Consider the following 12,125-nt stretch of genomic DNA (forward strand, 5'->3'; position numbering starts at 1 on the left):
GTGTAGTTATTTTTTCAAGGTAGCCATTGCTCTCAACCTTCGAGTTTTCTCACTTTTGACCTTCTGATTCTCTTCTTCCATTCCACTGGGTGGGAGTAAGCCAGCAGCTGGGTGGGAGCTTACCTGCCAACCACGGTCAACCCACCACAGGCTTTCATTCAAAGTGGGTAATTTTTCACATTAGATATAACTCTTTATAGTAGTTACTGTCTTTTTATCCTATATGTAATCTGTTTCCTCTTTCTGAATATTCCATACAGAAAAATATTCTGATTTTGAATAGAATTTGATGGCTATTTCAGCTTGTGGTCATGAAGAAATGTAGGAAGTACAGGATTTCACCTACTGGCAGAAATGGCTGTATGCTTTTTTTATGCTTTTTCTTTTCTTGGTCTTTGTCAGATTTTCTGTGGAGAAAATAGTTTTTAATCCTTTTTCTCTGCCTCTGAATCTGCTCTTACTTAGGTGTCCCAATAGAGTAATACTTGTAAAGCTTTAGATAACGTTATTTCACATATCATCTATGCAACGTAGCTTTCTTTTAATCTGTAAGAACATTTATCTTTTCAGTCAATACAAATACTCTGTATGTATAAAGCACTTATTTTAACTGTTCAAAAGTATAAATAATTTACTTGATGCAATTGCTCTGGTATACTGAATGAAACAGAAGAGAATCTCAGTTGCTTAGGAGATATTCTCATTATCAAGAGATATCATCAATGAAAAATATAGATTTATTTCTTTTTCTTTTACTGTAATGCCCTTTTGTTGTTTAATGTCACTGTTTAAAATAAAAAGGCACTAGCATCAGAGATAATACCTCCTTTTTCTTCCAACTGTGGCAAGAAAGGTTATCCTATTCAGCTGTCCATGGAAAGGGTTTTTATAGTCCCTGGCAGAACTATAAAAAGGGTTGGATTTTTTGTGGTAAAGTCTTTGTAAATCTAAGATTTTGCAAACCACATTGAGAAATTTGAATACATCTTGCTTGTTAGCAATAAAAAGAATGAACTGTTGAACCTTTAAGGTAACTATGGTAATTTTTTATTTTATTTTTTAAGAACTTGTCTTCTCCACTTGATTAAATCTTATTCCCTGTGCTCTGTAGAAGTCATGTGCTCCTTTCAGGTTTTGCTCAAGTAATGGTCTGCTGTTTTTCATGCTACTTGATTTTCTTTAATTTGTGTGGTTCTGGTTAGGATATGTTGAAATAGCAGAGTTAAACAGCAGAGGTGTAACTTGGGAGGAGAAATAATGCTATACTCTTCCCTTCTTCAGACTAGTTTCCTGATTGCAAAGGCATCACTATGATGCTTCCTTCTTTCACGAAGGTTTGTTCATTCTTAATTGTTAAGCACCTTTCTGTTCTCCCTTAAGTCCTTTAGTTTTATACTGATATTTTAATTGATTGGTGCTTTTGGTTCTTAAGTGATGAGAGCACAGGCAGTTAACAAAACACAAAATCATGAAGGAGAAAAAAGCCGTTCTGTGTATTTATAATCAATGTTTCCAAACTTCTGTTGAAGTTCTAGTGGCACCAGTATATCTGAGTGTAAATAGTATTTATAGGCATATAGAATAATTATGTTGTGATAGAGGTAGTCTTGTTAATGAACTGATTGACATTATGCTTTTAAGCTTTATTCAGTGACATAAGTCCAGTTTTACGCAGTTCAATGGGAACCATAAATACCTGTTTAAATAAATAATTTAAATAAATGTAAGTTTTCATGTGATAGACAAACTTCTTAATTTTCGTAGCTATTGCATTTGTTTCCTTCTGAGAATAAGGTAGTTGCTAAATGCTGCATTAATGCGCGTACAATTAGAAACTGCTTACATTTACAAATCAGTCACTGTGGAGTATTATCACTAATATAAGATAAATCTCTGCATTAAACTGGAGTACATTTGACATGGCTAATAGAGAATGCGATGAACCTTTCATGAATGTAGGATACAATTACTTAGTTTGCATGATTTGTTTTATCTCTACAGACTAATTAGTTTCTTCAACAAATAGACCAGTTCTCATGCTGATTGATGATAGTATCTCTGTACCTTTCAGGTACTGAGTATGGTGGGTTAAGGATGTATTTTCTCTTGTACATGGTAAAAGGCCTAAAGCAATGTCACCTGATTTTATGGGCTGAGAGACCCTCTGGTATAGCTTGTAATCATAAGAACTAAAAATTTAAAAATTAGTCTGAGAGGAGCTGTGGTGCTTCCTGTTTTTTCTTTAGTTTTTATGTCCATAAGCAAGTAACACTGGTAGGATCACTGGTATAAACCACTCACCCGAGTGCTGCTGCCCTTCTGCAGTTTCTGCACCTTTGGGCAACCGTAACTTTAAGTATTATTATACAGGTCACTAACTGAATTTTCTAAGGGGAGAGGGGAGTTCAATTACAGTAGTTTATATTTCACTACAGCAAACTCAAAATAAAATGTATAATTTGCTTAGCAAGTTAGATTAATAAGCTCTGTAGCTATTGATTCATTTGGAAGTCTGCATGTTCCTTTCCTCTGGGTAGAAAACTTCAGATAATAAGACAAAAAGTATTACAGAAGCAAAGCTGTATTAGAAACAACCTTATTAAGCCACTTGATTGACTAATTGAAAACAGATTATATAATAGAAAAATTAAACCGAAGAATCTCACTGAATTAAGTTTGATTTGTTTAGTTTCAAGCTGAAGTTGGCCTAAGCACACGTTTTGTTGATACTAGAAATTAATATTAGTCTAGTACTTTATATTAAACTCAGTATAAATACATATTTTCTCCATGTTATCTGGCAATATTTGCTCTACTTAGTGAATCTGCAAATACTCTTAGATAGCAAAAAGCTGTGGGCTTGTCCTTAATAGTGACTTCAGCAAAAAGCTGTTTAATAAAATCACCAGACGTGAAAACTTTCTTATTTTCCTTTCATGTTTATTTGAAAGAGAAAAGTCTATAGTCTCAACTGCTGGGATCTGATCTACAGAGCTATAGAAAGATACATATGCTCCAAAAATGGGAGAGTCTCCATATACTTTAGAAAAAGCAGTAATGCAAGCACGTGACCCTTTCTGCTCTGTGAAGTTTGAGATTGCAGACCCTTGGAGTTGAACATCTTGGGATCAATGCAAGTTCTTTCTTACTAAAAGCAACTCAGAACATCAGCTGACCTATAGCTTTATTTTAGTGGTGTTTATCTCATCTTGCAAGTGTTACAAAATCTTTTTCCTGAGCAGACATATGTGAAAAGCTGTTGAAAGTCTTTCATTGAGGAGCTTGTGTCTCTAACCCAGTAGATGAGAAGTCCTGAAATCTTTCAGACTCAAGGAGTGGGGTGTGTGTGAAAGGAAGTAGTTAACAGCAGTTGTATAACCAAAGATGGAAAACAGTCTTTCTAGACTTTAGGAAAGTGATGTTGACCGTCACACTTTTTCAGGTTTTTCTTCAGTGGCTCAGTGCAGCTGGTTGGCACAAGTTTACACTTAAAACTGCCTGAACTGTACATACTTGTTGTTCAGTCATGGAACAGACTTCTCTGGAGATCTTGAATCACAGTAGTTACCTCCTGAAGAATGGCTTAAAAAATTTGCGGGTTGTAGGTGATTTGTTCATAGGAATGATTCTACAATGCATCCAGTACAAGTGTTGCTGTTCTTGCAGTGATACTAATATAAGGACGAGGCATAGTCAGTCATACCAGCAGCCACCTACACAGGCACTAGAAATACACTGATGAAATTCAATAGACTGCTGACATAAGTTTCTGTGTTGCTCATAGATTGCAGTAATTTTTTTTATTGCCTTACTGACATTCCATTGGAAAAGATTATCTAAAAGTAGTTATTCCAGAACAGTCTCAGAATTGCAACTTCTGCAAGTCACTGACCATAAAAGAATACAGCACGTCTTACCTGAAGAGAACACAATATTGTATTAGCTATAGAGAAAAACAATTACTATCTTTGTACCAGACTTTCAAGTTTGTTCCTCTCTGCTGAAAACAACGTAGAGGAATAGATATCAATCTTTGTCACAAATCTTGATATTTTCAGTGATATAGAAAATACAGAGTATTTTCCTTCTGCAGTTTCCTGTTGATGTTGCCAGAAGGTCAGCAATGTGTTAACTTCCCAGTACACTTTAAGACTTCAGAAGATGCTTAGTTTTATAAAACTCTCCATGTACCCTGCTTCCCTTGAATTTAGCAGAAGATTTGTGTTCTTGTAAAGTAACAACAGAGTTAATCCAGTGTCGAGACCTTTCAAAACTCTTATCCTAGAAAACTAGCACTGATTTATACAAGAGGCTAAAGCCTTTAGATCACACCACCAAAAAAGGGAAACTATTTCCAGCATGTTGTTGCCCAGTGCATTATTTATTGGAAAGGCTACCTGAACAAAAGCCAAAATAGTCTCCTAGGAACTGGCTTTAAACAAGTAAATTATGAACAAAATAACAATTTTGTATTCTTCATCTCTTCAGCATTAATACAAATTGTTATTTTCCTTTTCTAAATGCACCCTCTTTGTTCCATGCAAAAATAGAAAAAAACTAAACTTGTAGCTGTTCCATATCCTAGACATCCATTACTTTTAATTACTGATGTGAAAAATGTAACAATATAGGCATACAGGAGGCCAGGGTGCTCTTTGTTTAGTATTTCTTATGTTGACTCATCAGATGTGAGTCATTTTGTGTGGATTCTTGGGTCCCTCCCCCACCTCCATAGTTTGATACTAGTTGCGTTCTAGTTTAATAAAATTTTAAGGCAATTTTTTATCTCAGGAGTTCCTGCACATGCAGTTTGTACTGTTGTTCCACAGGCTACTTGGGGCAACCTTCAGTTTCATTCTTACTGTTTGTTTGCTTTTTCTAAGGAAAGGAGTGTTATCTGTAAAATGAGTCTGAATGGGTCTTTTGTTCTTCTTTTTCCTTAATGAAACTAATAACCCTTTGAGTTAATGTTTGGGGTTTATTTTTAACCTGGCAATATTTTTGAAGTAGACACACTTCTCAGATTAATGATAAAAGCATTAGGTTTCTGTTTATTTTCACTTGGTTTGTATATCCGTTAAGAGCAGCAGAGTTTTTTCTAACAGCAGATTTGCTGTAGTGCTCAGTTCAGCTTCTTGTCTTTTTACCAGCATAATTCATTTTAAAATGTTACATATTTGGCTTTAACACTGTGAAAAAAGGCTCTGTGCAATTACAATATTTGGGGCAGTTTAGAAAACTGACAGTGATGGCATGCCTAGTGCTTAATACTCTATCTGTATTGGCTTTCTGGCTCTCACAGTTCCTTTGTTTCTGTCTAGATAACAAATTCCCTGTGAGGTAGATTAATTTTTAAAGCTTGTGGAAGACACCAAGGGGACTACTTAGTCTGTTGCAAAAAAGCTGAATTTTTATTAGTTCTTTTGCTGAAAAGGTCCAATGATAGGACGAAAAAAATTTTTTTTGGTCCTTCATGTATTTTAACACATACCAGTTTATAGTGATAAATAACATGTAATTTTGTCTGGAGTTTTCAGTTTGTACCATGGTTTCTATTCTAAATGTTTGTCAGCAGTTCATTCAGGAAAGAGGATAATCCCTTCTGTTGAGAAGCAGTATAAAAAGGAGTACTGAAAAGAATGAGCACTTAAAAGGGATAAATGTAGAGGAGAAATTTGGTCCTGTTGGATACTTGAAGAAACTACTACAATGTCTGCCAGAAAAGAAACGGAGACACTGATAAATTGATTTGGATCATAAAGCTAAAGGCTTAGAAGACACTGAGCCTTGCTGGGACTTCAAATACTAAGGTTTAAATAAAGTATGTTGTCACATGAAACATGGCTGGTGCTCCATGTGGAGAAGGGTCAGAGCAGCATAAAATAACTGTAGTAATACTGTTTGGGGTGCACTTGGAAATTAAGTATTATAATAATTACAATATGGAAAAATATGTTGAATTCATACAGAGGTATCCAGCAGTGTCAATCATTTATTCTTTAGGGAAATAGTGTAAATTCCAAAGAAACTAATCTGTATTAACATGAGAGTGTTGTGAAGAAGCTGTGAATGGTTTCACTGATTTAGTAGAATAGGTTCCTGAAATGATGTATAAGCATGTCTTAAGAAAAAAATAAAAAAGACATAGCTATGTCCACTGCTTCCTTATATTGCCCAAGTATTATGTTGCTATATGGTGCATGTTTAATTTACTAATACAGTTTGAGTGAGAAAACAATAACGTATTCCATTATCCAAAATGCATCTACTTGGTAAGCTAACAGATAACACATCAGCTCTAGAACACTATAAATGAGAAAAAATGGTACTTATTACAAAGCATGCCTATATTTGGGTGTTCTAATATTTTCTTTTGATATTGCAGGAAACAGCATACTCCATTCAGCAGCAGACAGTGTGACAAGTGCAGTACAGAAGGCAAGTCAAGCTTTGAATGAGCGTGGTGAAAGGCTAGGTCGAGCAGAAGAAAAGACAGAGGAGCTGAAGAACAGTGCTCAGCAGTTCGCAGAAACTGCACACAAGGTAGGATTTTGGTGGGCTAACGCTCTTAGTAGGTTGAAGTCACATACTGCTTTATTTCGAGAGGAGGAAGTTCTAGAAAGAGCTGCAGTCAGTCACTGTTTACAAACAGCTTGCTATTTTTCTTGATACCGTTCCTTACTTGGCAGGTTTCTGGTTTATAACTTTTTCTGTGTAAATCTGAGGTTTGCTGTATTTCCACTTGAATTGAAAGTAGGTATCTTCACTTTCAAATGCGTCTTCCCACTGCTGTTTGGTACTATTCCTCATACTTTGTGCAGTAGCATAGTGAAATTGTTGTTCATCCCCTTTGATAAGCAGTCTGTGACTGTTTCAGAAGACCTATCTTTTTATGTCTGGGAATGTTATTTATGAGGATTTTGAGAAATTGTTGCGTCTTGGGAATGTATGGACATTACCTGTTCTTAGTGGAAGGTATTGACAGTGCTATGCCGTTACTTCTGCATGTGCATAATGGTGCTGAGCTGTATGTTAGGGAGTGTTTGGACTGTCTAGAGCTTGACAATGGTAATGATAGGGTTGAGTGTTTATGGGTAAGAATCAGAGCAAAGGCCAACAAGGCAGATATCATGGTGGGAGTCTGTTACAGACAACCTAACTAGGATGAAAAGGTAAATTAAATATTCTGTGAACAGCTGGGAGAAGTCTCGCAGTCACTAACCCTTGTTCTCTTGGACTTCGACTTACCAGACATACCTCCTAGAGGGTTCATTCATCTCAGCTTTGTTAGCATGCTATTATCTACAGATAACTTTTTTTATTATTATTATACACAGCCTAAAACTGAATTCTCTGCTTGGTTTGTCTACGTTTTTTATACAGGTTTAACTGACTAGCTCTTTCTCCTCCTTCTCGTTTCCAGTTTTAAGTCCATTTTTTAATTATTTGAGGTGGAAGTAATCTGTAATCACAGAGGTAGAAAGGCAATCAGTCATTAATTTTTCATCATGATGTAGTGGCAGAGCTGCTGAACAGGTGTTTTAAATTACTTGTCTGGAATTTCTGACTGTATTTACCAATCCAAGTCATTTGGTCTGAAATGACTATTCTTTTAAGCATGTCTTTGTTTCTAGCATCGTGCTCTAGCCCTCCTCACAGCAAAATAATGGCACATTGGGAAACACAGCTATGAAAGCAGATAAATCCTGCCTCCTCAGCATAGCCAAGGGAGACTTTGGCCATCTGTCACAATAAAGGGAATGACTGCATATCTGTGTGCAAAGAAGTTACGGATTTCAGGCATTTTTGGAGAATTCCGTGTACAAACTTTTCTGATGCAGACTAGCCATATTAGCTTGATACAGTTATCATTACATATAGTATCTCTTCTAATTCTTTTTTTTTTTTTTTTTTTTTTTTTTGTAATTTTTCAACTCTAATTTAATATTACTTTGCTTTTGCTTTTCTCTTCCCCTGCATCCATTTTCAAGTCTCTTCCAGGCAATATCTGACCTTGCTGTTAATTATTTGCCCACAATTGTGCTAATGGAGCTGGAGCATAATGCAGAGCAATAGTACCGAGCAGGGCCATCCATCTTCAGTCTCTTAAATTATGAAATCTCATCTAAAAAATAATGGAATTCTTCTATGCCCTGCAGGTTCTAGATTCAGATCTGATTCTTTACTTGCAGCTGAGAACTAGCAAGTGCAAAAAAAAAAGAGATCCAAGGAATTTCTCGCTGTCTTTTTTCTTTTTTTTTTTTTTTTTTTTTTATTTTTCAGCTTGCCATGAAGCACAAATGCTGAGATACTGCCCAAAGTTGAAATCTTCCCGAGAGAAACTGAAAAGGCTACTTTCGGCAACTTTTACAGGAGATCCAGACTTCTGTGTGCTTTTTTTCTTCCAGTTCAGTGGAGATGCATTCTTTCAGTTCCTGTGCAGGGAAAAGTGTTGCATTTCTAACTTTTTGACTTTTGTTCCTCTTTTGTAATATTGCTACACAGTCCTGCAGTACTTTCTACCTGTATTTAAGTTGTTACAGGAGTGAAAGCAAACAGGGGAACTGGACCAAATGACCAGCTGATCAGGATTAAAATAGTAATATTCTTCCCCAGTTGTACAGAAAATTATTTAACTGGTTGTGGACATATGTGTGGAAATAAAATCCAAAGAAGGGGTATACTTTTCTTATGTAGCATCAGCAGAGTGTGAATGTTGGAACTAAACACACGGGGTTGTGACTGTAGTGGAGAACAGACTGCTTTGCCCTGGGAAACAGAAAACCTTGTTTCTTCTGCCCAGTGTAGGAAGTTTTTCGTGTGCCGTCACCAGCATTCAGATGTGCATATCTGAATTTCACAGGGGAAACTGTTACCAGTGCTGCATTTTGAATGTTCCTATTTTCCCTTCTGGATTGATTATTTGAATAGTGTAGTGAAACCTACAGAACATATGCTTGAGGTTTCAAAATTGAGGAAAAATAATTTTTACATCTATACACACGTCCCTCAAACACAGTCTAGAACTCAGCAGTCAGATATAAAGTAACATTTCATTTTATTTTTACCTGTGATTTTGTGGCTACGTGCCTGTGTAAATGAGAATGCAAAGGCCTGGGAATATGAGAATGCACTTTTTTCCAAGTCATTTGTTTTTTATAAAGTCTACAGTAGGAATTTTTGGTAACACTTCCAAAATTATCTGATTAGAATGACTTCTGTGTTAGCTAGCTGTCTGATTTTTAAAATAGAGGCTTTCAAAAAGCATGTCTTGGTACATTAGAATCATAAGTTCTAGTTTGGGGTCTCAATTTTCAATATATATTATCACTGGAAGGGTGACTCTACTTCATTCTTTATTCACTGTATGCAATATGTGCATTGTATCCTCTTACAAAAATAAGTAGGTTATTCTTCACAGCTGTTTTCTTAACACTTTCTAAATGTTCTAATCCACTTCTAGAATGAAGAAAAAAAGAAAAGAAAATATGCACTTTTATTTTTTTGTTTAACTGTTAAGCTAGAAACAGAAATCCTAGCCAAAGTTTCAGCCTTCATCTTCTGAAGATGCCTGCTCTTTTTTTTTTTTCTGCCTCATCTTACCGTAGAGCCAGAAAGCTGGCATTCTATGAATGTACTGTAGTTTTCATTTTCAGTGTAGAATAAGATTTTTGCATTATTAATGACACTTTAAGCAGTTTAAAATCCTCAGAGCAATGCTTGTAAGAGAGATAAAAGCTTCTGTAGTAATTGAGAATATCTTAGTTACTGCAAGCTGAAGTAACTGAAAATCTCTTGGAAATACCCATTTTGTAAAAAGTTGCTTGGCTTTACAAAAACATTTGCATTTGAACTAGGAACACTGTCTAGTTAACTGATTGCATTCAAACTTTACATCTGTTTTTTTCCTATAATTTAAACTGCTGTGTGTGAAGCTCTTCACTTAATTTCACACTGGGAATTGAGAGAAGGGGTAGATTTTTCATCTCCATAGTACCATACTATCGGTTAGATCTATTTAGCATCAGCTCTAACAGTTACTACATCCAGCATCGTCAGTTGAAAAGGAATTGGGCCACATCTGTTATAAATCACAACTGGCTTATTAACAACCCAGGTTCTGAACACTCTGTTGAGCTGTGTCCAATTCACGCTTACCCTGGAAATGCAGCTTTCTGAGTGCTCTTGTAATGACTATGGGTATTTCTGCAAGTTAACCAGGAAAACAGACCCTCATTAGAAATTAATGATAGAGATAAAATTGTTGGCTATTTTTTAAAAATAGCTGCATTAGAAATCAGTCAGGGGGTACATTTTTGACCACGTAGCTGTCTTCTGTCATCTTCTGTCATCTTCTGCTGCTAACCTCACAAGTCCTTCTCTTGAAAGAAAGGAATAGGTTTTGAACTGCTGCCATCTAGCTGGTCTTCTGAGCTTGTCAATAATTTAGAAGAAATGTCTAAAACCCAGATCAGATAAACCTGAAAAGAATTAGTTATCTAAATTCAGATAAAAAGGCATAGATTTTCAGGTGTTTACATGAATATCAGCTGAACAGGACAAGGTTAGAGTTGCACTGCTAAGTTCCAGACCTTTTGTGAGTTGAACTTTCTAATATATTACTTTAGTTCCACTGACAGTTTTTCAGATTTTTTTTTTATATTCTCCAGTTAATTGTATTGTGTTATGTATCATAACTCAGGACTTCTATCCAACCATCAAAAGCCATTTACTATGGAAATTCTAAGTAACCTAGTGTTATTGAATGAAGGAAAAGCGGATTGTCTGTGTTTACTTTGTTCTTGCTGTTTGTTAAACTACAAGATTTGGTAGTTTTTAGAAAAAATCAGAGATGTATAAATGTCTATCCAAAGGTAAATCTTAGAGCATTGCAATTTCCTTCGGGAACTTAGCTTGTAGTGTATACAACCTAGTATTATTAGATAGTCATGTACATAACATAATACTATAATTCAGGTTAATGTTTCATATGAATGAATGTATTTGTAAATTGTAACAACATCAATAGTTTCTTTATCTTTTTAAAGTTCTGCAAAGAATAAAAATAATGTATTGTTAGACTTGACTACTGTACTGCAAACTGTCTTAAAAGGCTACTTTTGTGTCTAGCAAAAGTTGTGCATTATGTGAAATATCAACAAAAACATGCTCTCTACAAAGTGATCTTAAAGGTAGGTAGGTTTTGCTATGATATGCCAGAATTGTAATACTTACTGGTATCTATTGTAACCGATTTCTTGAAAGTTCTCAAAGATGTAGAAATTATTTTGTGCCATTCTGGGGAAAAAAGTGGGACCTGCTCTCTTGAGTCGTTACTGGAAATCCTGATTTTGTCATTAAATACTTTAACTGTGATGAAAAGAAAACTGTCCTTGGATTATTTGAGTTGTTTATTCAAAATATAAATTATTTGTAGGTGACATTTTTTATATTTTGCTCTAGCAGAATTATATTTCACCCTAGAAAAACTGAATAAAAATTAATTCTCACTGCAATGATGAAAACATTCTCTAGAAAGAATACTGTAGTTAGAAAAAGAAGTGATGGGAACAGGGTTGAAGGATTTCATGTCCAAGCAGATTCCAGACAACAGTTAACACAGGTTTAAGTTAGAATTCTACCTAAAGGCTGCAAAGTTTAAAAAAAAAAAAAATCAGTGTTAATTTGCTTTCAAATTGCTATGAAATGCTTCTTCTGAAATTGCTGTTGTTTTCTTTTAGCCGTCTAACTTTATCGATAAATTTTTATCAAAACAAAAGCAATTGTAATTGCCCTGTGGGAATAAAACTATAAAAGTAGAATTCTACACACAGAGAAGCAATCCCATATATTCAATTAAGGGCTACTTGCGGAAGAATCATGTTGAATATGAACTGACTGCTGCCATCTCTTTTTTTCAGGCTTGAACATGGTCCCTAGGATCCTGGTCTCAAAAATGTCCTGTTAACAAATATTGTCAACTAATTAAATTATTTTCATTACTAGGTAAATTTAGCTAGAATGCATGTCATCCATCAGGTGTTGAATGCCTCACATGCCCAATGCCCAAACTATATGAAACTTTAAAACAAATAGATCTCTGGTGGATCAAAAGTGAACGATGC

At 35.2% G+C, this 12,125-nt stretch overlaps 1 protein-coding gene across 2 annotated transcripts in view; it reads left to right on the plus strand.

Annotated features, from left to right (window-relative positions):
- The window catches only part of STXBP6 (syntaxin binding protein 6 (amisyn)), a 103,652-nt gene extending 92,265 nt beyond the window's left edge, over positions 1-11,387 (plus strand). For both annotated transcript variants that reach the window (XM_014942024.1, XM_014942025.1), the window contains exons 5-6: positions 6,386-6,543; positions 8,284-11,387. In XM_014942024.1, the coding sequence (XP_014797510.1) occupies positions 6,386-6,543; positions 8,284-8,307 (182 nt within the window). In that variant the 3' untranslated portion in view covers positions 8,308-11,387. The remainder of the gene's footprint in view (positions 1-6,385; positions 6,544-8,283) is intronic.
- The last annotated feature ends 738 nt before the right edge of the window (positions 11,388-12,125 follow it).

This window comes from Calidris pugnax, unplaced genomic scaffold (assembly GCF_001431845.1).
Source record: "Calidris pugnax isolate Ruff unplaced genomic scaffold, ASM143184v1 scaffold56, whole genome shotgun sequence".
NCBI classification, from domain to species: domain Eukaryota; kingdom Metazoa; phylum Chordata; class Aves; order Charadriiformes; family Scolopacidae; genus Calidris; species Calidris pugnax.